A 27,626-nucleotide genomic window follows, 5' to 3' on the forward strand; every position below is an offset into this window, starting at 1 on the left:
TTCTAAAGGTTCTGACTCTTTTCTGAACACATTTGACATTTCACATGAGCTTAAATGGATAACACTGGATTTAAAAGATTTATTTCTGCTTTTTCTATCAGCAAAATCCACTTTATCTTATATTAGTAGTTTATATCAGTAGCTATGGGGGAAACTTTAATTTTAATATTGAGGGAAATTTGTCAATTTGTGCCAAAGTGACGAGGAAAACATCCAAAGTGCTTCAAAGAGTTTCTAAAGTTACCTGAATCTTTTCCAAAATGACTCATTGTTCAAAAACCTGTAAAATGAGTCAAAATTCACTAAAATGACAAAAAAGAAACCCTAGAATAAACTCAAAATTGGCTCATGAGTCATTTTTGTAGTTATTTTGGACAAATTATGTTAAATATGGGCAAGATTTTGTCATTTTTGTGGTTGAATTTCAGGTATTTTGGACAGTTTTTGGTTCATTATGAAGAATAGTTTGGTCATTTTGGACATTTTTTTTTCCTATTTCAGAGCTGAATTTGGTAAATAAAATGAACCAACACTAGATTTAGCGCTTAGATTGTGATGGATGTAAAACTGGTCTGGTTGCAGTTTTTAACAAAACTTAGATGGTTTCTGTGTTTATCTGCTGTATTTATGAAGTCATGATGGGAAAAAAACACACTTTTAATATGAAAATATTAAGAATTTGAAGGTAGAACTCTGCATGGCGTCATTAAATTCACTATAGTAATTATATGAGCTGATTCTGAGGAGGTCTGCTTCCAGATTGATTTCATACAGAACGACTCCTGTTTTTTCATTTCCAGACTGAGGCGCTGAAATCAAACCAAACTGTCTTTCTTGAGTTTCTATGAAAGTCTCTGAACAAAGGCGGCCCGTCCTCTGTCTGATCTGGATCAGTAATGAAACGCTTCATCAGTCAGATGAGAACAGCTTCTGTCCTCAGGAAACCTCCTCTGTCCCCGCAGACCTGCACTTCACCTTCAGACCACCGGGGGGCGCCACATAAACAGGATTTACATGTTGGAAGGCCACAAAACCCGCAATGAAGGGAAATGCTGATGCTCCAGATGATTTCCAGAGCTGTGGCGGTGTATTTTTACTGTTTCACCTCCAGAAAGTCCACATTTTTCCAGATTCTCAACCTCAAATCCCTGTAGTCGGGTTTTAAAACTAAATTCATTCCTGCAGTTTCTGAGTTTGCGAACTTTAAGCCGTCCAGCAAAAACCCGGCTAGAAATGTTTATGTTGTAAAAACATTAATTTTAGTTCCCAGAATATTTTTTAACAAACACAAAGAGACACAAAATGGCCAGAAAGGGACACAAAACAACCACAAAGAAACACAAAATGGCCAGAAAGTGACACTAAACTAAAAAAAGACACAAAACAACCACAAAGAGAGACAAAAACCACTACAAAGACACACAAAACATCCACAAAGAGACACAAAATGCCCAGAAAGGGACACAAAACAAGTAGAAAAAGACAAAAAAACGACCACAGACACAAAACAACTACAGAGAGACACAAAACAACCACAAAGAGAGACACAAAATGGCCGGAAAGTGACACTAAACTAAAAAAAAAAAAAGACACAAAATAACCACAAAGAGACACAAAAACCACTACAAAGACACACAAAACATCCACAAACAGACACAAAATGCCCAGAAAGGGACACAAAACAAGTAGAAAAATGCACAAAACAACCACAGGAGACACAAAATGCCCAGAAAGGGACACAAAACAAGTAGAAAAAGACAAAAAAACAACCACAGACACAAAACAACCACAAAGAGACACAAAAACCACTACAAAGAGACACAAAACAACCACAAAGAGACAGTAAATGACGGCATAACAACAGCACCAGTGCTTCTTGCTACACTAGCAGCAGAAGTAGTCCAGGTTTTGAATGTTAAAAATAAAATAATGAAGATTTAGGACATACTGAGCACATTTCCAGGTTTATTTCTCTCTTCTCTGCTGTTTAAAGTCTAAATTGTTAGTTAATTTCTTCCAGTTTCGACTCATATTTGTGGGTTTTTTATTCGTGATGTCAGCTCAGGTGCATTATTCCTTCCATGTCATCGGCTCATTAGCGTACAGGTTTGTGTGTGTCGGTGATGACAGGTGTGAACTCTGTACAGACTGAGGGTTTGTGAGTCACCAGAAGCTGCTGCAGATGTTTTTACAGCAGCCTGAGAAGCTGTCAGCAGCCGTACACCGACAGCAGGGCGTGGCTCATCACAACCTTCAACATTTAACCTGCAGACGTTCAGGGAAGCAAACCCTAACACTCCGCTTTCTGAGTGAACTTTAATGCACCAGTTATGTTCTTTCAATTTATGGCTTTATTCGTTTAAAAGGAAAACACAAAATGAGCACAGGGACACAAAACAAATGCAAAAAGATACAAAATCCACCATGAAATACACAAAATTAGATGCAGATTGACCGTGAAGGGACACAAAATGATCACAAGGACAGAAAACAACAGCAAAAGGTGCAAAAAGAGACAAAAAAATGGCAAAAAAGAAAACACAAAAGGATCACAAGGATTCAAAACACCTGCAAAAAGACGCACAAATGGACACAAAATGACTACAGGGATGCAAAACAATCCCTAAAAGGCATGCAAACTGTCTGAAAGAGATGTAAAACAACTACAGAGACATAAAACAACTGAAAAAAATACAAAAAGGAACAACAGGAACACAAACCAAAGAGGAAAGGAACACAAAAATAGACCCAAAATGACTGCAGGGACACAAAAAACAGCAAAAAGACACAAAAAAGACACAAAATGATTACATAGACATGACTAACTGCAAAAGACACAAAAAAAGACACAATATAAATCCAGGAACACACAAAAACCTGTGAAAAGACACAAAAAGACATGTGCAAAATGACCACAAAGACATGCAATGACTAAAGAGACACACATCTACAAAAGGACAACAAGAGATGAACACGCCTACAAAAGACACACATCATGTGACCACATGGACACAAAACAACTGCAGAGACACAAAAGGGCAAATTTTAAAAAAGAAAAGACACAAAAAGACACAGCAAAAAGACTAAAGAGGCACAAAATGACAAAAGAGACACAAAACATCTGAAAGAGACACAATAAAGACACACTTCAGGTCTTTCAGGTGTCTAAATGATCAGGTTTGTCCTTCATCAGCCGCCGTACAGGAGGACAGCTGCAAATCTGCCTTATCTACCAAGGTGTGTGTGTGTGTGGGGGGGGGGGGGGGTGCGTGTGTGTGTGTGTATGTGTGTGTGTGGGGGGGGGTGCGTGTGTGTGTGTGTGTGTGTGTGTGTGTGTGTGTGTGTGTGTGTGTGTGTGTGTGTGTGTGTGTGTCACTGTGGGCGTCTCTGTGTTTAGCGCAGCCTCCTCTCAGGCCACTCCCGGGAAGCGCGCTGCTGTTCCGCCACACGGACGCACCGACGGACGGACGGACGGACGGAGTGTCGCTCAGCGCGTTCTGCAGGTCTCTCTGGTACTCCTCACCCCCAGACCTGCTCCTCACCCCCGGACCGCCTCCTCACCCCCAGACCTGCTCCTCTCCTCCCGCAGCGGCCGAACCGGGGGTCGAGGCGGAGGCATGTAGCCGCGGACGGAGCGCGCCGAGCGGCATGTAGCACCTGGAGCTGCCCGCCTCCTGCTGCTTCTCCTCCCGGAGCTCCTCCGACACCAGCGTCGCCTCGCACACGGACCTACGACTGTAGTGGGATTTTACTGGGGGATTAGTGGACCCTAGAGGAGCTCGTCCCGCCGCCTCCCGGTCGATGGTCGTTGGGGAAGCTTCCATCTTGAGTCCCGTTTCTACCGACAGCACCATGGCGAGCGACTCCCCAGCCCGGAGTCTGGACGAGATAGACCTGTCTGCTCTACGGGTACATGTCATGTCTGTGTGCGTGTGCGTGAGGTGTCTGTCTGTGTGTGCGCGCGTGCACGTGAAGCTGTTGAGCACCTGTCCTCCCCCCTCCTCTCCATCCTCACTCTCCGAGGATGGATGCGTCTCTGCGCCTTCTTCTGCTTCCACTGCCGCCCGGCCGCAGGCGTGCGTGCATGCGCGTGCACGTAGTCTCTAATATGTATAGCTCATCCCCATGCGTGTGTGTGAGTGCTCGTGCACGGCGGCCGCTGATTGAGGAAATCAGGTCGCGGTTATCAGCGGTCACGTGACCTCCCGACCGACACTCCTGATGTTTGTTGTTTATTGTCGGTGTTGTTTTTTTTTCTAAACAATTGGGACGTGATGTAATGAGGCCCTAAGCTGCCGCCGCTGGTGCGCGTGCACGCACACTAATGCGCGTGCGTCTGGCGGCATAATAGAGGCCGCTCCGTCTGCACTATGTGGGGCAGATGTTAAGCTGCCTGCTCACTCACACTTTCACACACACACGCGGACACGTGCGCGCACATGCAGAGGCTTCAGATGCGCACGTGCACGCGCAAACATCTCACACACACGCACCGTGCACGGCGGCGATGATAACCGCAACAGGAGCGAGTTCCGCCATTTCGTGATGTTGTGACAGCAGCAGCAGCTCAGTGGCTGTTTTTGTTGGGGCTGTGCGCGTGCACGTGCGCGCGAGAGCATTTGAGGTGTGCAGGAATGTGTGTGTTTGCATATATGCGTGTGCGTGTGTGTGTGTGTGACAGATGAAGACTGCTGATGCAGACACATAAAGTTTCCTCATTTTAATGGAGCAGGTAACCAGGTGTGTGTCACCATGGAGAACTGTACTGGTCACGTGTTGGCGTGTGCACGTTTGTGTGTCTGTCTGTGTGTGTGTGTGTGTGTGTGTGTGTGTGTGTGTGTGTGCGCGCGCGTGTGTTCTGCACAGCTCCGTTTTCTTTGCATACTGCTTATGCAACACAGTTGTACCTGCAGAGCAATGATCAAGTCTGGACTTGATGGAAGGGGTGGGACTGCGTGTGTGTGTGTGTGTGTGTGTGTGTGTGTGTGTGTGTGTGTGTGTGTGTGTGTGTGTGAGAGACACTAAACAGCTGCACCACAACACAAAAAGACTCAAAATGACCACAAATTGACAACATACGAACACAAACAGACACAAAATAACCACAGGGACATGATGCAGCTGCCAAAATACACAAAAATAGATGCAAAATGAACACAAAGAGATGGAATATGACCACAGAGACAAAAAAACGCACATACAGACACAAAATGAACAGAAGAAGGCACAAGGTGACCGTAAGGAGACACAAACGAACCACGAACAGACACAGAAAGCCTACAGGCAACATTACAACTGAAAGTACATGACACAAAATGACCACAGGCATACAACACAACTGACAAAAACAGACACAAAATGACCACAAACGGACAGAAAATGAACTCAGGGTCACAAGACAGTTGAAACAAGACATAAAAAACACAAAATAACTACCTAGAAAACATAAGAAATCCTATGATGGCTCATAAAAAGACACAAAATGGACTCAGGGACACAAAACAACCATGTAATTATGCAAAAAATGACCAAGAATCGACAAAATGAGCACAAAGAGACACAATAACAGACATTAACGGACTCACAATAAATACAAAGAAGCACAAAATATCCGCATAGACACAAAAAACAACCTTATGATGGCACAAAAAGAACCAAAGTGACCACAGGGACACGGAACAGCCACTTAATGACACAAAAATACACATAAAATGACCACAAATTTAAATAAAATGAACACAAAGAGACACAAAATGACCACAAATTCACATAAGTGAACACAGACACAAAACAACTGCATTGTGACACAAAATGACCCACAAAATGACCCCAAATTGACACAATAAACACAACAAAGCATAAAATACTCACATAGACACAATAAACAACTACATAATAAGACAAAGAGAACCACAAAATGAAAATAAATCAACATGAAATGAGCACAAAGACACATAGAGACACAAAACAACTGTGTAATGATGCAAAAAGACACAAAAATGACAATAAATTGACATACAACAAACAGAAAGGGACGCAAAATTAACATCGAGACACAAAAACAGCCATAAAATGACCACGAATTGACCCAGAATGAACACAGAGACCCAAAATAACACAGTGATACCAAACAACTACAAAATGACACAAAACGATCAGAAATTGACACGCGACAAACACGGTGACACAAAATGACTACAAACTGACACAAAATGATGACAAAAAATGCCCACAAAAAGCCTCCAAGTTCACTTAATTGAACACAAAGGCACAAAAACAGCCACAAAATGACCACAAATTGAAACACAGCAAACACAAACAAGCACAAAATACCCACATAGATGCAAAAACCAAATACGTAATGAGACAAAAACAACCACAAAATGGCCACAAATTGACACAAAAGGAACACAAGACACAAAATGACCTCAAACTGACATAAAATGAACACGGGGCCACAGAACAATTGCAAAAACACACAACAATGGACACAAAATGACGCAAAATGAACAAAAGAGACACAAAATGAACACAAAGGGCCACAAAATGACCACCGAGACACTAAAAGCATGTAAAAATTACCACAAGGACACAAAGCTATGGCCAAAAGACACAAAAAAGTCACCACAGACACACACACTGGGTGGTAAAGCGAGGACACAACGCTGTGAGGAAATACTGGACGAGATGTGCATGTTCTTGTGAAATCTTTCCCGTCTCTCGGTGGCAGAAATTAGGTCACCAAGGACGGAGCAGGGAGAGCTGGGGGGGAAACATTTCAGCGTGACGCAAAGCCTGTCATCACCTCACACACACTTCCTGGTTGCGCACAGATGACCTCGTCTTGTAGTTTTTACCTTCTTCTGTACTTTTTATTTTCCTCTCCTGTAGCTTTGATCTCTTCCTGTAGTTTTACTTTCTTCTGTAGTTTTTTATTTCCTCCCCGTGTAGTTTTTACCTCCTCTTGTAGTTTTAATGTCCTCCTCCTGTAGTTTTTACCTCCTCTTGTAGTTTTAATGTCCTCCTCCTGTAGTTTTTACCTCCTCTTGTAGTTTTCATGTCCTCCCCTGTAGTTTTACCTCCTCTTGTAGTTTTAATGTCCTCCCCTGTAGTTTTTACCTCCTCTTGTAGTTTTAATGTCCTCCTCCTGTAGTTTTTACCTCCTCTTGTAGTTTTAATGTCCTCCCCTGTAGTTTTACCTCCTCTTGTAGTTTTAATGTCCTCCCCTGTAGTTTTTACCTCCTCTTGTAGTTTTAATGTCCTCCCCTGTAGTTTTTACCTCCTCTTGTAGTTTTAATGTCCTCCCCTGTAGTTTTTACCTCCTCTTGTAGTTTTAATGTCCTCCCCTGTAGTTTTTACCTCCTCTTGTAGTTTTAATGTCCTCCCCTGTAGTTTTTTCAGACTGGACTGTGAACTGTGTCCCAGTTGAGGTTAAACGTCTCTCATCTGGTCAGGTTGTATTTTTAGCTGCTCAGCCTCACTGACCTTGTTAAACCTCAAACACACCATCAGTGTTGCATCATCAGAGGCTCTTTGTGTCTGTTTCTGCTTCTTTGTTGTGTCTGTCATTATTTTTGCGTCATTTAGTCATCATTTTTCTGTCTTATTTTTTGTCTTTGTGATCATTTCGGTTTTCTCTGTGGTTGTTTTGTGTCTTTTTGCATTTATTTCAAGTCTCTTAGTGGATGATTTGTTGTTTTTTGTGGTGATTTTTGTGTGTACTTGTGGTCGTTTTTTTTTTGTCTCTTTGCAGTTATTTTGTGTCTTTTAGTGGTTCGTTTGCATTATTCTTGTCATTTTGTGTTCATTTAGTGTCTGGTAATTTCGTGTATGTTTGTGTTATCTTGTGGAGGATTTTTTGTTCTTTTGTTGTCATTTTGTGACTCTTTGTGGTCTTGTATCTCTACGTGGTCATTTTGTGTTCCTTTGTCATTGTTTTGTGTGTCTTTATGGTCATTTTGTGTTTCATTGTGGTCCTTCTGTGTCTCTTTGTCATAATTTTGAGTGTCTTTGTGGTTGTTTGCGTTTTCTTTGCAGTCATTTCATGTTTCTTTGTGGTTCCTTTGTGTCTTTTTATGCCTCTTTTGTGTCTCTTGATGGTTGTTTTGTGTGTCCTTGTGATCTATTTGTGCCTCCTTGTGTTAAATTTTGTGTGTCTTTTTTTTTCCTTTTTATATTTATTTTACCTCTTGGTTGATTTGCAGCGTTCTATTGCATCTGTTTGTGTTCATTTAGTTTTGCCAATTGGTTGGTTCGTGTGTCTTCACAATCAAGTTGTGTCTGTGATTGCTTTGTGTGTTTGTGTGTTCATTTTGTGTCTGTTGGACGAAAATTTGCATATTTTTGTGGTGGCGTTGTGCCTCCTTGTGGTCGTTTTGTGTCTCTTTGTGGCTGTTTTGTGTCACTGTGGTAATTTTGTTCCTCTTTGTGGTCATTTTGCGTCTCTTTGTGGTCATTGTGTTCCTCTTTATGGTCATTTTGCATCTCTTTGTGGTCGTTTTGTTCCTCTTTATGGTCATTTTGCGTCTCTTTGTGGTCGTTTTGTGTCTCTTTGTGGCTGTTTTGTGTCTCTGTGGTCATTCTGTTCCTCTTTGTGGTCATTTTGCGTCTCTTTGTGGTCGTTTTGTTCCTCTTTATGGTCATTTTGCGTCTCTTTGTGGTCGTTTTGTGTCTCTTTGTGGCTGTTTTGTGTCTCTGTGGTCATTTTGTTCCTCTTTGTGGTCATTTTGCATCTCTTTGTGGTCATTTTGTTCCTCTTTATGGTCATTTTGCGTCTCTTTGTGGTCGTTTTGTGTCTCTTTGTGGCTGTTTTGTGTCTCTGTGGTCATTTTGTTCCTCTTTGTGGTCATTTTGCGTCTCTTTGTGGTCATTTTTTTCCTCTTTATGGTCATTTTGCGTTTCTTTGTGGTCGTTTTGTATTCGTGTTTTCTGTGGAAAGTCTTGCTAGCCACCTAGCAGCTAGCAGGTCCTCTGTTACTCTTTCTGTGTTCGCCTTCTTCCGTTCTTCTTCTCTTGCACACGTTGGCGGCTACAGGTATGTGCAGGTGTGCATATGTGCACGTGGGCCTCCATTACCACATGTGCTTCTGTTTGACCTTGAGTGAAAAGGAACGCAGCTTTTTAAGCTAATCCCCATCAGGAGGCTGTAATAGTCCCAATGCTCTGCTGTGGCCCACTGTACGCCAGCACACACTAACACCACACACAGGTACGCCGCAAGATCCCACATCTGTCAATCGGGAGGTTTACTGAATATTAATCAGCCTGAAGATAAGATTATCTCCTGTGTGTGTCGGTGTGAGTGTGTTTCATCTGCTGGTTGTTGTGCAGGGCTTTCCTCAACCGCTTATACGCCGCTTTGTACTCACTTTGCAGGATATTTGTCAAGGATTTTTAGATCATGTCAGATTTAATGCATTTGAGCTTTTAAGTGACACATTAATCTGTTCAGATAGCACACGCTGACAACCCTGTCCCATGGAAATACAGTTAAATTCCAAAAATAAATGTATTTTTGAAGGAAGCATGTTGATAAACAGTTCCCATTAACAGAAGATTATCTACTGTTGCTCTGCTAAGCGAGGCTAGCTAGCTTTTTGAACATCATTAATTATGACTTAAGAACTGTTTTCAGTAGATTCAATTCAAATTCAGTTTTTAGTGCTCATCAACAGAATCGTGTTTTCAAATTTCAGGAAACAAATTGATTAAATTAGCACCAGCTTTAAGGCTAACCATTAGCCTTAGCTATCCTAAGCTGGTTGGCTTCCTTGCTTCCATGAAATTAAGTTTTTTCTTTTTTTTTGTCTCAAAATTTTCCAAATTCTTCGATATAATCTTTGTTAAAGATAATTCTTTGCGCATGAAAATTAAAATATTAAATTTAAAGCTTCTTAACTAAAGCAAATCATGTGAAATCCACCAGTCAAAACCTAAAGAGACAGTAGAGACCCCACTGTTTCTTCACTAAGCTAGGCTAGTTAACGTTCAACATCAATAATTTATCTCGTGTCATATTTTCTTGATTGTGACTTTAGATTTAGTTAATGTCTTTGATAATTTCAATAATTTAATAAATGCTCAGCAGCAAGATAAATGATTTTAGTTATGATGAAAGACTGCGCATGACTAGCCTGAGTGCTGCCATGGCAAAAAATAGTTACATTTTTTCCGTAAAAATTATGAATTTCTCTCATATAGGTGTTTTTATTAAGGTCTTGATATATATACACATTTAAATAACAAAAGGTGCTTAACCACAGTAAATCAAGTGAATCCCCCTGGAAAGAGTAGTTCAGCTGCTTTGCTAAGCTAGGCTAGTTAGCTTTTAGCATAGTTATTTTTCTAGAATCATGTTAGAGTAAATTGTGACTTAAGAATTGCTTTCATTAGGTTAAGTTTAAGTTCAGTTTTTAGTGCTTAGTAGCAAAAGTGTGTTTTGAAATTACAGGAAACAAAATGACGATATTAGCATCAGGGTTAAAGCTAACAGTTAGCCTTAGCTGTCCTAAACTGTTTGGCTTCTTTGCTCTTGTGAAATTTTACTGGGTTTTTTTCTCTTATATGTGTGTTTTTATTAAGGTTTAATCTTGAAACACATTGAAATAATACATTACAAGATGCTTAACCACAGTAAATCAAGTGAATCTCAGGAAATTGTAGTTTAGCTGTTTTATTAAGCTAGGCTACTTCACATTTAGCAGCACCAATGTATGTGGAGTTACTGTTTTGTCCATTGTGACTTAAGATGTTGTCTTTAATGTGTTCCATCCAAATTTGATAATGTTCATCTGCAAAATTATGTTTCAAATTCAAAAGGTAACAGGAAAAAGTTAGCTTTAGCTTTGAGGCTAGCCCTAACGAGCATTGTAAGTATTGTTTATGCCAAAATTCTATTCATAGCAGATATACATGTAGTGCTGCAGCTGGGTTTTACAGCAGATCTACTGACGGGGAAATCATAAATTCATAGTTTGCTGGTGAAGGACTATTAACAGTGTGGTGAAACAAGGAGGGTTTTTCCTGCACAGGTATGCAGCCTTTCAATGAGTGTGTGTTTGAAGGTCACATTCCACATTAAATTCCTTCATACAGCCAGTGTCTGGGTCAGTCATGAATCAGAGTTATGTTCTCCTAAATAACTTTGGGTTTTTCTCTCTTCCAGGACCCAGCTGGCATTTTTGAGCTGGTCGAACTGGTTGGAAATGGCACCTATGGACAGGTCTACAAGGTAAGGCACTGCTCAAAAACAAGCTCACTTTCACTGTTTGGCATCCACTTAATACCACATCGACTTTAGCTGACAGTTTCAATGTATTTACCTGTAATTTCTCAGTGCTGTTTATCAGAGTTATGCTAGAGGTTTGCAATTAAATACAAAAAATGCAGAAAAAGGTACACAGATCACATCTTTTTAATAGAGGGAGGAGGTTGGGGTGGATGGAGGGGTCAGTTCCTCTGTTTGTTTTGGCTTTCTGCCTTAACTTGTGTGTTGTCGTGGCGTTATTGTGTGATTTTATCTTTCTGAAGGTTTTTTTACAGTGGCTTTGGAAGGCACAGATAATTGTTATATAGGCAGTAGAGATATTATTATTTTAAAAATGAATGCAGTAAACTGGCGACCTGTCCAGACTATCTGTACCTTCTGGTTTAATAATACTGCAGGCATAGCTCGTGGATATATTCCTAGATTTTGTTGCTTAATTTGGAGGGTTCATTGGTCCGACAAAGACAAATAAGTTAATTTATTGGTTACTAAACATGAAAATAGATTGAAACAGCCATTTATTACTTGTGTATTGGTGTCCCCTTTGCTTGTACTTTTACTTGTTCAAGATCTGGCTTTTAAAAATGAACATTTACTCCTGATTTAAAGGACATTTGAGGGATTAAATACTGGCCTGAGCTCCTGAAAAACGTGGCTTTGAGAGACTCGGCAAGGAAGCACTTTAACAAGAGCGCACACAGTCGACCTCTAATCTAATTTCTGACTAAAACTGAAGTTACTACCGACTCTCGCCCACGCCGGCTGTGAAAGCAGAGGCAGTGTGTGTGTTTTCACGAGTGTGTGTGTCATCTCTGTTCGAAAGCAATTAACACACTCGTCCTGTCTGCTGTTGTTCTGCATTGATTCCAACAAGGTGACGCCTCCTGAGTGGAGGTGACTGATGGAACCGAATTGACAGTTCACAAAGCATCGTGGGTAAATTAAGACCTTCCAGGACTCACTGGACACTTCTGTTGATACTGTATTGATATTGTAAATACCTTCTGAATAGATAATTTAGTAGTAAAACCAGCGTTAATGCTGTTGTTTTATCATTTCACATGTGAAACTGGGGTATTAGTAGATCATGAAAAGAAACAATTGTCTTCTTTGATTAATAATCTGTTTTCTTTGTGCAAAAATCTAGAGATATACAAGTGTTTTTTGCTGCTAAAGTTCTCCATTGACTCACTGTATACTGCACATTTTCACTGCAAGAGTCCAACAAACCAAATGCTGCCAAGCCTTGACTGTTTTTAAGAAGAAAAAGTGTGAGAAAGACATCATTTGGAGACAGAGCATCACTTTTTTGCACTTATTTTGTTGTTGTACATCAGAAAAGAAGCAAGAAACGACAAACGTTTGTGTTTTCCTGTTTAAAAAGCTGCCTGGGATTAGATCAGTTGGAATAAATTACATTTCTTATTGGATCATCCTTGAAAATCCAGGCTGTATCATGTATAAAAAGACAACAAAGAAGTGATATGTTGGTTTTTAAAAATAATAGAAGATACACGAAGGAGTTATAGGAAGTTGTTGCATTAAAATACTAGTGAAAAAACAGTGAACGAGCTTTGAAATTAACAAAATACATTTGCAACAAGAAGACGTAAAGGAATAAAAACACATGCGAAAGCTCTGTTAAGTAAGAATCTATAGTCCTGTTCATAAGGTCATGAAGCATCAAAGAAGTCTTTGTTATGGTGCCCCTTTAATAGCTAAACACCCACAATGCTCTCTGCTTGCTACCACAGATCCACCTTTAGTCCTTACAGTATCATAAGAGGTTCCGGTTGGTGGTACAAGCAGATCCTCCAGCTAATCTACAATACCAAAGATGTGTATTATCAAGGAAAATTATATTGGAATTAGGGCCTCAACTAACGACGCCTCGAGTAATCGTCTGAGCACGATACGTCATCAAAAGCGGAAGTGAGCGCGCAATGCAACAGAAATCAGCGTCCGACCGGAGCGCGGAACACGAACGGACATCGGCGCTGCATCATGCATATATTATGTATGATGCAGCGGGGATGTCCGCGTTTAGATACAGCTGTATAGTAAACGCTGACATCCGTGTTTACGATAGATCACAGGTGTCCGCGCTGCATCATGCATACATAATACATGCACGATGCAGCGCCGACGTCCATCCGTGTTCCACGCTCCGGTCAGATGGTGATTTCTGTTGCATTGCGTGCTCACTTCTGCTTTTGATGACGTATCGTGCTCAGACGATTACTCGAGGCGTCGTTAGTTGCGGCCCTAATTGGAATGGGAATCTACAATCCTGGGGTGGAACTAATTTTACATTTTATATTTCGATGTGTCAACTTGACCCGCCGAGCTTCCTGTAGATGACACTCCAGGCTGTGCTCGAAATTATTCAGAATTAATTAATACGAAGCTTCTCTATCTAATTAGCGCCAAATTACATCAATCCTTCCCAGGAACTTCATAGGAAATTGCAATGACATGATTGCCTCTTTCTAGGAAATTATAGCAAAGCAGTGAGAGCAATAAAACACGAACCGGCGTTTTCCTCTGAACTATCGGAGTGAGAACGTCCCAAAAAGGTGCAGTTTTGGAGTAAATATTCTCAGTTTCTGTGCAGCTTTGTGACTCTTTGTTTGAGCAAAAGCCGAGTCTGTTTCATTCATCCTCCCTGCCAACGTTTTCCAAATCGTTTTTACAGCCTCGGGGGCCGCTCACGCCTCCCCTCCTGGATCCCACTTTTAGAAATCTTTCACAGTTACAGATCGAGAGCGAGCAGCGGGCGAGAAATATCTGAATGATGCTGAAGGCAAAGCATGAAAAATACACTTCACCTCAGCTGCACCACAGAGAGGCTGGCTGGGTCGTATTTAAAAACTCGGACACGAGATTTGACCAATCAGGAGGTCTTTAGTTTTTAATAATCATTCAGTGAATTGATTGAGTCTCAGAGAGTCTGCTGAAGCTTTCATTTTTGTCTCTTCAGGTTAAATTAGGATTCTCACGGAGCACAGAAACTTGTATTTCACACTTTCAAAACCTGTTTTTAAACTTTGCAACGATGATAATGAGATGCAGTGAGCTGATAATCAAACAATCGCACGTGTATCTGCTATTAACTGACGATGAATCCGGTTCCTCCGCCATCATTCAGCAGATCCCTGGCAGCTGGAGGGCTTTTATTCCCAGTCGGCTGCAAAGATACGATGTAAACGGAAGCGTTTGGTTGAACTGTGAAAGAAAGGTTCTGTAGAAGACGGTGAATGTGTGCAGGAGCTGCTTTTGTTTGTGCCTTCTTTTTTCATGTGGTTTTAAAATAGTTGCTTCCTGGGAACATTCGGTACCGTTATCGTACGAATCCAATAAAACACCGGCTGGTTTCTGCAGGTGGAAGAACATAAGACTGAGGGGAACGAGTGAGCTTTTTAGTGGTATGAATAAACATATTCTACCATAGATAAAAGAAGAGAAGAAGGTGATATTTGACTGATTGGGATCAAAATGAACCTGATTATTTGTTAGCGTCTGCCGTAATACAGATGTTGTAAATTTGAATACATTTTGTAACAAATGAATAAATGAAATAACGAGAAGTCCTATGACAATAATTGCTAATTTAGGATCAAGATTTAACACGTGTGCTGGTTGGAGGTCATTCAGCGCCACCAAAGTCTTTGTCATGGTGCCCCTTTTCTAGCTAAACCCCCAAAATGTTCTCTCCTTGACAACAACAACAAACACTAAGAGCCTCCACCTGGTGGTACAACCAGGTACTGCAGCTGATCTTTAAACCGTAACTGTATATTACCTCGGAAAAGGTTATCGAATTGAGACGTGCTATCAACGGATACTGAATATTAAATGGCTCTGATGGTATTGGGACCAAATAATAATGTTAGCTATGACTATTTAAACTACACTGGAATGAAGAGTTTCCCAGTTGATCCTGGCTGGATTTAACACTTGTGTGCTTTGGTGGTCATTAAGAGTCACATAAGACTTTATCACGGTGCCCCTTGACTAGCTAAACACCCACAAGCGTGCACTATATTTGCATTATTTAGAACTTTATATTGGATTTTAAACAACGGAAAACAAAACTTCTGTGTTAAAGTCTGATCTCTGGTTTAAGCCTCCAGCATCGTAACTTGGATTTTGTCATTTTTTTCAAACTTGCCACCTTTCTTAGGACATTTCAGGTCCCAAATTACAGTTTTTTTCATAATGTTCTACGCAAAAAAGAACTGAGAATCCAGTCTATTTACATAGAAATGTAAATTTGTGGAGACTAGGTTGGTATTTTTGTAACAAAAATTATATTAATACTCATCAGTCATCATGACTATTCAGATGCTTTTCTTTGCTATTTGCTGCACATCAAGTGTGTCCTACTTCACCACAAAGCTCTTTCTCAGTGTTGATGTGTTCACTGTGGTGCAAGTTTCCACGTCAGATTTCCGTTTAATCTACGGAAATTAGTCATCAGGAACTTCCCTGAAAACAATCGCCTCCTTTTACTGTTTAATTACAACATTTGGTCTAAACTTTACTTCTGTTTTCTACTGTCGTATGTTCCAATGGTGGAATTAACTACGACTTTAAAGAGCTTCTACTCATTTTGAATATTTTATTTTCATGCCACTTCCTACTTTGATGTCTCAGAGGGAACTATTGCGGTTTAAACATCACTTCATTCATCTGACATTTATCTGGAGGTACTTTTAATGAAGATTTTGCAAACGAAACACAGGAAGCATTTATAAAATATGATGGTTTAGAAATTAAAGCCAAATTGTACTGACAGAATAAAGTTTAAACTATTATTTTGCTTTTTATATTGTGTTACATTACCTCATGATATTGCTTGGTAAAAATCAGTTTTCACTTTGACACCAAAGTTTTTTTCTTGAGTAAATTTCAGTTTTAAAAAAAAGCCAAATTATATTGACCAAATAGAGTTTAAACAGTCATTTTGCATTTTTATTACGTTACATTACCTTATATTACCTTTTAATGTTACCTTGTAAAAAATATGTTGTCACTTTGACATGAAAGAGTCATTGAGACTATCCGAGCCGGTCAGTGTGGGGAAAAAAGCACGTTGGGGCGGACTTTGAAGCGGGGGGGCCAGCTGCCCCATGCTTTTCGCTAGCCGAGCTGCTAGCTGAGCTGCTAAGCTGCCTGCCTGGCTAAATACTGGAGCTATGTCGAAAATTCATTTCTCCATCACTCACATGTATGAAATGACATGAAAACAGACCCCAGGTTGAAAAAAGCCGAAGTTCCCCTTTAAGTACATTTTACAGACTATGTGTAGAAATATACTATTTGTAAAGTAACATAACTAATAATTGAGTGTTTTTACAGTGTATTGGTAGTACTTTTACTTCAGTAAAGGACATAAACACTTCTTCCACCGCTCATAGGTACCTCATACTTACAAACTCCTTGAATCACGATCAAATGAAAGCATTTTTTGACAAGAATTCACAAAAAAAACAAAGATTATTTCCTGTCAAAGTGAAATAGATTTCTTTGTATTTTCTTGACTTGATGCACCTCAGTTTAATTATTTGAATTTTTAAAAGTGACACTACTTCATATTTTTAGTTTGCTGACATTGCTGTATGGAAATATGTTTTCACTTTGGCATGAAAGAGTCTTTTTCCCCCAATAAATTCTTGTCCTCGAAGCAAAATGATGTTGACAAATGATTCAATGTTGAAAACTTCCAGTTTGATTTATTGGTGTTGCCATTCCTGATTAAAGTACATGATGTTTTAGATTGAATAATATCGCGACAACTAGACATTTGCTGCATTTTTATTGGCAGTTTTAACAGCACTAGTGGATAAATAGAAGTTATAATCATCTTTATGGTGATGAGGGAAGTAAAATCAGTTATAAGGTGTAATTTCTGTATTTCTTTGTGTTGTTTTGATCCTTTGAAGCCTTGAAAGTTGTTATTTTTGGCTGTTTTCCATCTCATTCAGACCTAATGAGCTCTTATTTTGGCGGGGAAGACTTGGGTGTCTGGTTGAGCAACTCAGAGCCGCCACCTCTGATGAGTTTTGTAACTTCCTGAAATCAAACAAACACTAGCGCAGCGCAACGAACGCCTTCTAGGAGACTCTTCCTATAAATCTCCAGTTTTGCGAAGACGTCTCTGGGTTTTATTTTACCTGATAAACAAATCACATTCTGGCAGAAAATCCAGAGAACACCGAGTCTGTTCCTGGCTCTAAACCTGCGTGAAAATGATTCATACGAGGCAATAACCGTTAAACTCTCAGACTGTCTTCTAACGTGTTACTAATCAGTCTTTTCTGAGAACTGAGCAGCACAGACTTGATCAGAAAATGTCGGTTATTGTATCAGTAGATGTGATTTCTCTGGAATTCGGAGTTTGAAACCAAAACTAACTAAGCTAAACTAACTTCTAGACGGGATTTTTCCTACAATAAAGTGTGTTTGGTCCCTTCAAAAGAGGTTTTAGCTGCATCAACATGATAAAAATCCAGAATTATCCACTTTTGTTGATTGAAGTTTCATTTGTTCAAACATAATAGACATTTCTGATGATCACATGGTCACGAATACCAGGAAAATGTGTGGATTTCTGCAGGTATTTGCCGCTGTGATTGAGGTTTTCATGCAGAGAATTAATTCAGTGAAAATCTCTTGAGTTTGTGAATACACAACCCCATAGAGGCTAAAATTTTAGATCTTCTGCTGGTAATTTACCTGGAAATGTAAGCCCGTTTCCTCAAAAACTTCCTCCAATTGCAGGTGACTTTTCCTGGTAAAAAAAAAAAAAAAAAAAGTTTTGCAGAAACTGGTCACTGATTCATACTTTCAGGGTTTTTCCACAACAATCAGCATTAGGAATCCACAGACGGTAAAAACAGTCAGTCTGGTTCCTTATCTGACAGAAATCTGCACATTTTCCTGGTATTTCTGACCATTTGATCATCAGAAATGTCTATTATGTTTGAATAAATGAAACTTCAATCAACAAAGGTGGTTAATTCTGGATTTTTATGATGCTGTTGCTGCTAAAACCTTATTTGGAGGCACCAAAAATGACTTCATTGCAGGAAAACTCCAATCTAGAAACACAAACATCTATTTCTGTCAGTTAGTTTTGGTTTTAAACACACAACTCTAGAGAAATATTCATAAAATCCAGATTGTTATTCAATGCTATGACAGTTTTAGGCACATCCATGCAAATATTCTTGGGTTTCCACTCCATAAATGGATAATTTTGACCAGAAAAGGAGCTGGAACCACTGTGGTCCCAGTGCAAACTGTTAAACTCTGGTACTAATCTCAGCAGGAACTGGTCTCTGATTCATACTTTCAGGGTTTTTTCCACAATCAGAACTGGTGACTACACATGACGGTAAACCTTATGAATCCGCATACGGTAAAAACAATAAGCTAGTTATCTTATTAGTAATAAATCTACACATTTTCCTGGGATTTCTGACCATTTGATCATCAGAAATGTCTATTATGTTTGAATAAATGAAACTTCAATCAACAAAGGTGGTTAATTCTGGATTTTTATGATGCTGTTGCTGCTAAAACCTTATTTGGAGGCGCGAAAAATGACTTGTTTGCAGGAAAACTCCAATCTAGAAACACAAACATCTATTTCTGTCAGTTAGTTTTGGTTTCAAACACACAACTCTAGAGAAATATTCATAAAATCCAGATTGTTATTCAATGCTATGACAGTTTTAGGCACATCCATGCAAAAATTCTTGGGTTTCCACTCCATAAATGGATAATTTTGACCAGAAAAGGAGCTGGAACCACTGTGGTCCCAGTGCAAACTGTTAAACTCTGGTACTAATCTCAGCAGGAACTGGTCTCTGATTCATACTTTCAGGGTTTTTTCCACAATCAGAACTGGTGACTACACATGACGGTAAACCTTATGAATCCACATACGGTAAAAACAAAGAGCTAGTTATCTTATTAGTAATAGATCTACACATTTTCCTGGGATTTCCGACCATTTCATCATCAAAAACGTCTTTAATCAGCTGGCCTGCAGACAAACGTGCAGCTAAAACAAACCAGAGGTCTTAAAATGACACATATCTCTTTCCATTGTTTGTAGTTTCCCTCCTAAAACCTCAGATCTGTTAGAGGTTTCTGCGTCTCTTTCAGAAAAGCTGCTGCTGCTTCCCATCGTGTCTTTTTTCAGCGCTAATGTGTCGAGGCTTGTGCGGGCTGAGGAATGTGATTCTTGTCTGAACGTTGGTCCTGAGGTGCGTTTTATGCCTCGGGCCGCCTCTAGAGGAGCACCTCCCTCCTCCACGCCATTATCTTTATCTCTGCAGGTTTTAACGCCTCCAGAGGCTCAATGTCGCTGCTGGGAGGTCGTGTGGCTGTCGTTAGGGAAACAACCAGCCTCTCCTGATGCTATCTGCTGCCCTTGTCTCCGGCCGTTATCTGCCTTTCCACTGCTGCCCACACTCGACCCGTTTACCCACTTATCTGGATCACAGCTCGGCCGAGTGAATCCCAGAATCTGCTCCAATCTGGAGCGAAACATTTGCTTAGTCAGAGCGTCGAAACTGCAAATATCTGATCCCAAATCCTGTTTTGGTGTCTGTAGGAAGCCGCCGCCCATCACCAGATTCACCTGCACTGCATTTTCCTCTTTGTTGTATTTTTGTGTAAAATTGCAAATAAAATTGATTTAAAAAAAAAAAAAGATTCACCTGCACTCTGGAAAATGGAGTTTAACCCTCTGAGCTCCAAGCAGTTTCACATTTTTACCAATTTTTCCAATTTTTCCAAGTCCTGCACCTTCAGGAACGCAGATTCAACTCTTAAATGTCTTTTTAATTCTATAAATCACAAAAAACAAACACAAAGGCTGAATTTCTTTGATTATTTACCTCATAAAAATTGCAAAAACTTGGAATCGACATGTCCAACCCTGTTTCCAGTCCTGCAAATAAACTAAAAATGGGGCTCCAGGTGCTACAGATATTGAACTATTTTAACTATTACAGCTCTACAAGTGGTGTTTTTCTAAAAAGTGCTCCCAATTATTACCAAATTGTTGAGTTTCTCCTTTAATCTCGACATAAAACACACAAACATGCAAATAAATGGCAACAAAACAAAGAAAAAAACAAAAAATCCTCTAAATAATCGCAAAATTATTCTAGATTTTCCCATAAATCTCCTTATAAAATGCAGATAGTAGAGCGTTATGTTGATAATTTGATTAAACGTGGACTTCCATCCTATCAGAGCTGGTTTTAGGTTCTTCTCCTGGACTTCTTCCTATCACAGAGCTGGTTTTAGGTTCTTCTCCTGGACTTCTTCCTATCACAGAGCTGGTTTTAGGTTCTTCTCCTGGACTTCATCCTATCAGAGCTGGTTTTAGGTTCTTCTCCTGGACTTCTTCCTATCAGAGCTGGTTTTAGGTTCTTCTCCTGGACTTCATCCTATCAGAGCTGGTTTTAGGTTCTTCTCCTGGACTTCATCCTATCAGAGCTGGTTTTAGGTTCTTCTCCTGGACTTCATCCTATCAGAGCTGGTTTTAGGTTCTTCTCCTGGACTTCCATCCTATCAGAGCTGGTTTTAGGTTCTTCTCCTGGACTTCTTCCTATCACAGAGCTGGTTTTAGGTTCTTCTCCTGGACTTCATCCTATCAGAGCTGGTTTTAGGTTCTTCTCCTGGACTTCATCCTATCAGAGCTGGTTTTAGGTTCTTCTCCTGGACTTCATCCTATCAGAGCTGGTTTTAGGTTCTTCTCCTGGACTTCATCCTATCAGAGCTGGTTTTAGGTTCTTCTCCTGGACTTCTTCCTATCACAGAGCTGGTTTTAGGTTCTTCTCCTGGACTTCATCCTATCAGAGCTGGTTTTAGGTTCTTCTCCTGGACTTCTTCCTATCACAGAGCTGGTTTTAGGTTCTTCTCCTGGACTTCTTCCTATCACAGAGCTGGTTTTAGGTTCTTCTCCTGGACTTCATCCTATCAGAGCTGGTTTTAGGTTCTTCTCCTGGACTTCATCCTATCAGAGCTGGTTTTAGGTTCTTCTCCTGGACTTCTTCCTATCACAGAGCTGGTTTTAGGTTCTTCTCCTGGACTTCATCCTATCAGAGCTGGTTTTAGGTTCTTCTCCTGGACTTCATCCTATCACAGAGCTGGTTTTAGGTTCTTCTCCTGGACTTCATCCTATCAGAGCTGGTTTTAGGTTCTTCTCCTGGACTTCTTCCTATCACAGAGCTGGTTTTAGGTTCTTCTCCTGGACTTCTTCCTATCACAGAGCTGGTTTTAGGTTCTTCTCCTGGACTTCATCCTATCAGAGCTGGTTTTAGGTTCTTCTCCTGGACTTCATCCTATCAGAGCTGGTTTTAGGTTCTTCTCCTGGACTTCTTCCTATCACAGAGCTGGTTTTAGGTTCTTCTCCTGGACTTCATCCTATCAGAGCTGGTTTTAGGTTCTTCTCCTGGACTTCATCCTATCAGAGCTGGTTTTAGGTTCTTCTCCTGGACTTCTTCCTATCACAGAGCTGGTTTTAGGTTCTTCTCCTGGACTTCATCCTATCAGAGCTGGTTTTAGGTTCTTCTCCTGGACTTCATCCTATCAGAGCTGGTTTTAGCTTCTTCTCCTGGACTTCATCCTATCAGAGCTGGTTTTAGGTTCTTCTCCTGGACTTCATCCTATCACAGAGCTGGTTTTAGCTTCTTCTCCTGGACTTCATCCTATCAGAGCTGGTTTTAGGTTCTTCTCCTGGACTTCATCCTATCAGAGCTGGTTTTAGGTTCTTCTCCTGGACTTCATCCTATCAGAGCTGGTTTTAGGTTCTTCTCCTGGACTTCCAGATCGTCAGATATGAAGACGACGGTTTCTTTTGAGACGAGTCGATAAATTATGGAAGCCAGAAGCCACTGTCGGTCCGTCTGATGCAACGCTGAGTAACCCAGTGAGAATGTGACGACCGACCCGCCGCTCGGCTTCCTCCAACCCCCCGTCGCTGCCCTCGCTGCCGGGCCTGTTGCTAAGTAACCGTGAGGAAGTGATGCGAGCCCGTGAGGCGGATGAATTTCCACTTTCTCGCTCTAACAGCTGCTGTGAGTTGGGAGGAGGAGACGTCAGACTCGCTGTCGGCTCGTAAAAGCGTTTTAACTCTCAGTTCAGCCTCCTGCTCACTCCCTAGCTGCTGTTTTATCACCAAAAAACAAGAAAACTATGGAAGGGTTTCACTGGGCTGGGCTGGATTTTACAGGGTGTTGTTGGTTTTTGTCTTTGTTTTGTTGCTATTTCTTGGTGTTTTATGGTCAGATTAATGGAAAAACGTGAAAAAACACTCCAGTTTTGTGATTTTTGGGAAGATTTTTCAGTTATTTCTTTGTTTTGTTGTCATTTATTGGTGTGTTTGTGTGTTTTAAGATTAGATTAATGGAAAAACACAGCATCGCTGTAATAGTTGGGGAGGATTTTTTATTTTTTTCTTAGTTATTTTCTGGTGAGATTTATGGAGAAACAGCATCATGCAAACCTTAACAGATGCTCTTCAGTTTCGCTTCAGTGTGTCTCCACCAACTCAAAGCAGGAATTTCTGACTCGATAATCAACCAATCTGAGACAGGGAACATGTCACCAAGCTGCTTATTAGTGGATTCCGTTTAGTATATGCAAAACTGTCACGAATAAATCCATGTTCTGACGTTCAGTAAAGTCTCTGTTTTCTCTCCAAGAAGTCCTTAATCCTGCCTACAAAGCTGCGTTTACTTCAGCTGGGAAACAGGAGATTCAGATGCAGATTAAAGGATGGAAATGTTGACAAAACTCTCTCTGGATCTGATTAGTCTGACCTTTTTCCTCTGTCTGTGTGTTTCAGGGTCGCCACGTCAAAACAGGGCAGCTCGCTGCCATCAAGGTCATGGACGTCACCGGAGTAAGTGTCTCTCAGCCCGGCTTCTCTTCTTGTGGCCGGTGCGCTTTTACCAACGTCTGTTTGTGTTTCAGGATGAGGAGGAGGAGATTAAAGCCGAGATCAACATGCTAAAGAAGTACAGCCACCACAGGAACATCGCCACTTACTACGGAGCCTTCGTCAAGAAGAATCCTCCGGGGATGGACGACCAGCTCTGGGTACGACGTCTGGAGACCAAATAACCAGAGAGACTAGTGGAGGGATGGTGTAGGGATAGCAGCTGAAGAGTTTGGAAGCAGACCGGTCCAACTTTATGTAGTTTTTGAGAAAAATGGGTTCAAAGTTTTGAAGAATGGTCGAACACTCACGGGTTGTAGTTAGATCACTCTGTCATTAAAATCTAGACCATAGAATATTACAGAAATTACATAAAACTCAGCTTGTATTTTTTTGTAGGTCAATTATTGGTAATCAAGAAAGGCTGAAATCTGATACTGATGCAAATGAAGAGTTATAGGAAGGAAATCTGTCTTTCATAACAAAGTTTGTTCACTAATAAGGATTACTATGACTGAAAAATATAATAAATACTAAATATACAGGATATACAGTATGAGGTAGAAGTCATTCATAACGAGCCGTCTTCATTAACAAAGATTACTATAACTGAATATTTACAATAGAAGTAGGAGAGAAGACATTTGAGTGTGCGATGCTTCCTTGTTTATCGTAGAACCAACGTTTTTGTGAAGATGATTGTGCTTCTTCTTCAGTTTTCTCAGGTTGTGTTTCTGCTAGAGAGTCGTGTCTGTCAGGTAGAGCAGGTTATTAAAGTTAGTCTGACTTTAGAAAGACGTTCTGGTGCTCCAGGTAGCGTTAGCCTAGCTGCAGAGTAAGCACCACAACCCTAACTCTAACCTGTTGTATTAATTGCTAGTTTTGTTTGTCCTAACATTTTTGCGTCTATTAACCAACTCGGTCCTATGTGATATTTTTTTTGTGTTTGTTTTGTAATATTTTTGATTTGTTAAAGCTGTTTTATCTGATTTGAAATTAAGAATCTGTATCTGGACAGTTATATACACCCCCTGTCAAAAGTTTTAGGACGCTTTCTCATTCAAATGAATGAGAAAGCGTCCTAAACCTTTTGTACATATTTTTCCTCTAAGTTTATAATTTTAACATTTCTTTTATTTGAGCTCCTCTACTATAGACTCTTTTTTTCTGGCAGGTGAGGGGGGGATATTATGGCTTGTGCGGTCATAGATCCACAAATGGGATGTTTGCCTTCTTAGATTGTACTTTTCTTCTTTTTCTTCTTCTGGGTTTAGGTTTTGTTGAACCAGCTTACACAAAGAGAGCTGCAGAATGCTCTAAACATAAGCGCTGAAACAGAAACACAGGAACAAAACGTTCCACTGACAGTTTGTAAATGAAATTAGCTCGTCAAAGCTGCATAATGTGTGCGATAACCTGTTTGTGTGTCGGTGCAGCTGGTGATGGAGTTCTGTGGCGCCGGTTCGGTGACAGATCTGATCAAAAACACCAAAGGGAACTCTCTGAAGGAGGAGTGGATCGCCTACGTCTGCAGGGAGATCCTCAGGGTGAGAATCTCAAACACCAGAACCGAGTCATCAGGAAAACATCTGTGCACATTAAAAGCAGAGAATGATCTCGTGTCTGCTCACATTTACACATCAGCCTGGTGGAAAATCCAATTACTCTGCTGTAAGTTTGAAACTAATAACGGTAATTTTATCTGCTGGATTTGTAATTAAAGAAGGAACCGTTGTTGAATAATAATGTAGTGATTTTATCAAAGCTCATAATGGATTCTGTCCACGTTTCTCTCACGTATTGGAATTTACACGATACGCATTAAAACGTGCACACTATTCCACGTAGCAGCGTATAACAGCATATAATAAGAGAACTAAAATCAGAATGCTTCCTGGACAGTTACAAAAAAAATTACAGTAAAATGTTTTTTTAGCATAGTGTCTGATTTTTCAAATATATGCAATTTATGCATTTTTATACTTTTTAGTAGAAAAATATTTGTAATTTTTTGTGAATTTTTTTTCAATAAAGAAAATATCTGACAATCATTTGAAAGTTCAGGCAAATAAATGAAATATTAAATAAAATACAGACTAAACAAGACAATACTGTGCTACATTATTACATACTAAACAGAAATATAAAATATGTTTTAATAGTCAAACATTTTATTTGTAGAGTGTCAAAATAGTCAAAAATACTTAAAAATATGTGTAATTTTCCTGTTTTTTTTAAACTAATAAGAATAATTTTATCTCTAGTATTTGTAATTAAAGAAGAAACCGTTAATAAACATTAATTAACATTGATTTTATTAAAGTTCATAATGGATTTTAGAATAAACCTCCAATGAGTAACAAACTTGTGTATTTATTTTTGCTATTAAATTGATTAATAATAAATGCTAATTATGCTAAGTGCTAACTGTGCCTAATAGTATTGGCTCTAAGTCTTGTTTCTTCGTGATGCAAGAAAGAATGAACAAAAGTAGAGTTTTTGATGTGTTAAATGTGTTAAAGGGACTCTAGTTGCATTATTCTCACCTTCTAAGAGCATCTCTACCATCACACGTCCTTACAGATGTAGTATTTCCTGCAACCAGACAGCTTCTTCGACTATACCGACTACTATCTACCATTAGACGTCCACACAGGACAGTCAGATGTGGTACTTCCTGTAGACGGTTACTTTCTTATACCAACTATTTCCTACCTTTAGATGTCCACACAGGACAGTCAGATGTGGTACTTCCTGTAGACGGTTACTTTCTTATACCAACTATTTCCTACCTTTAGATGTCCACACAGGACAGTCAGATGTGGTACTTCCTGTAGACGGTTACCTTCTTATACCAACTATTTCCTACCTTTAGACGTCCACACAGGACAGTCAGATGTGGTACTTCCTGTAGACAGTTACCTTCTTATACCAACTATTTCCTACCATCAGACGTCCACACAGAGCAGTCAGATGTGGTACTTCCTGTTGACAGTTACCTTCTTACACCAACTATTTCCTACCATTAGACGTCCACACAGAGCAGTCAGATGTGGTACTTCCTGTTGACAGTTACCTTCTTATACCAACTATTTCCTACCATCAGACGTCCACACAGAGCAGTCAGATGTGGTACTTCCTGTTGACAGTTACCTTCTTACACCAACTATTTCCTACCATCAGACGTCCACACAGAGCAGTCAGATGTGGTACTTCCTGTAGACGGTTACCTTCTTATACCAACTATTTCCTACCTTTAGACGTCCACACAGGACAGTCAGATGTGGTACTTCCTGTAGACAGTTACCTTCTTATACCAACTATTTCCTACCATCAGACGTCCACACAGAGCAGTCAGATGTGGTACTTCCTGTTGACAGTTACCTTCTTACACCAACTATTTCCTACCATTAGACGTCCACACAGAGCAGTCAGATGTGGTACTTCCTGTTGACAGTTACCTTCTTACACCAACTATTTCCAACCATCAGACATCCACACAGAGCAGTCAGATGTGGTACTTCCTGTAGACAGTTACCTTCTTATACTAACTATTTCCTACCATTAGACGTCCACACAGAGCAGTCAGATGTGGTACTTCCTGTAGACAGTTACCTTCTTACACCAGCTATTTCCAACCATTAGATGTCCACACAGAGCAGTCAGATGTGGTACTTCCTGCAGCCTGAAGTACTTTTATCAAATGCTCTGATGTGTCTGCAGGGTCTGACCCACCTCCACCAGCACAAGGTCATCCACCGAGACATCAAGGGCCAGAACGTCCTGCTGACGGAGAACGCCGAGGTCAAGCTGGGTGAGGAGACGCTCCACAAACTCACATGTATGTGCGTTAGAAAGCCGTCAGACGACCAAACGTTGCCTCTCTGTGTGTTTCAGTGGACTTCGGTGTGAGCGCCCAGCTGGACCGGACGGTGGGTCGCAGGAACACCTTCATCGGGACGCCGTACTGGATGGCCCCGGAGGTGATCGCCTGCGACGAGAACCCCGACGCCACGTATGACTTCAAGGTAGGATTTCCAGCAGGTTTTAGACCGTTTCTGGCTTCGTTAAAGACCACTTTTGAACTTGCTTTTGTGCTGGTTTTAGGCATTTGTTGTGCTTTGGTTTTAAACTGGCTTCAGACTTTAACATGCAAATAATACCTTGTTCTGTGACTGTAATTTAATGGAGCAAATAACCGTAAATTGTTTTTAAAAAGTGGCATTAATAACGATTGATAATGCTTTCTACAGTGCAGGTATGTTCTCATAAAGACTGTTTCAGACTAACTGCAGACAGGTTTTAGACCGGCTGGAGAGGGTTTGGATCTGCTGCAGAGCTTAGAGATGAAATCAGGTGTTTACGTGCAGCCAGAATCGGAGAAGCAGCTCTTTG

General features: G+C 40.3%; 1 protein-coding gene across 50 annotated transcripts in view; it reads left to right on the forward strand.

Moving 5' to 3' along the window:
• Positions 1–3,378: 3,378 nt before the first annotated feature.
• Positions 3,379–27,626, forward strand: part of tnikb (TRAF2 and NCK interacting kinase b) — a 54,659-nt gene continuing 30,411 nt past the window's right edge. For 36 of the 50 annotated variants that reach the window (XM_051940067.1, XM_051940072.1, XM_051940070.1 and 33 more), the window contains exons 1-7: positions 3,386–3,909; positions 11,165–11,230; positions 23,139–23,195; positions 23,267–23,392; positions 24,668–24,778; positions 26,955–27,045; positions 27,129–27,259. In XM_051940067.1, the coding sequence (XP_051796027.1) occupies positions 3,802–3,909; positions 11,165–11,230; positions 23,139–23,195; positions 23,267–23,392; positions 24,668–24,778; positions 26,955–27,045; positions 27,129–27,259 (690 nt within the window). In that variant the 5' untranslated portion in view covers positions 3,386–3,801. Of the gene's footprint in view, positions 3,910–11,164; positions 11,231–23,138; positions 23,196–23,266; positions 23,393–24,667; positions 24,779–26,954; positions 27,046–27,128; positions 27,260–27,626 lie in introns of all 50 variants that reach the window. The other 14 variants (XM_051940109.1, XM_051940105.1, XM_051940106.1 and 11 more) reach the window with 2 other exon arrangements.

The sequence above is a fragment of the Acanthochromis polyacanthus genome, chromosome 20 (assembly GCF_021347895.1).
Source record: "Acanthochromis polyacanthus isolate Apoly-LR-REF ecotype Palm Island chromosome 20, KAUST_Apoly_ChrSc, whole genome shotgun sequence".
NCBI classification, from domain to species: domain Eukaryota; kingdom Metazoa; phylum Chordata; class Actinopteri; family Pomacentridae; genus Acanthochromis; species Acanthochromis polyacanthus.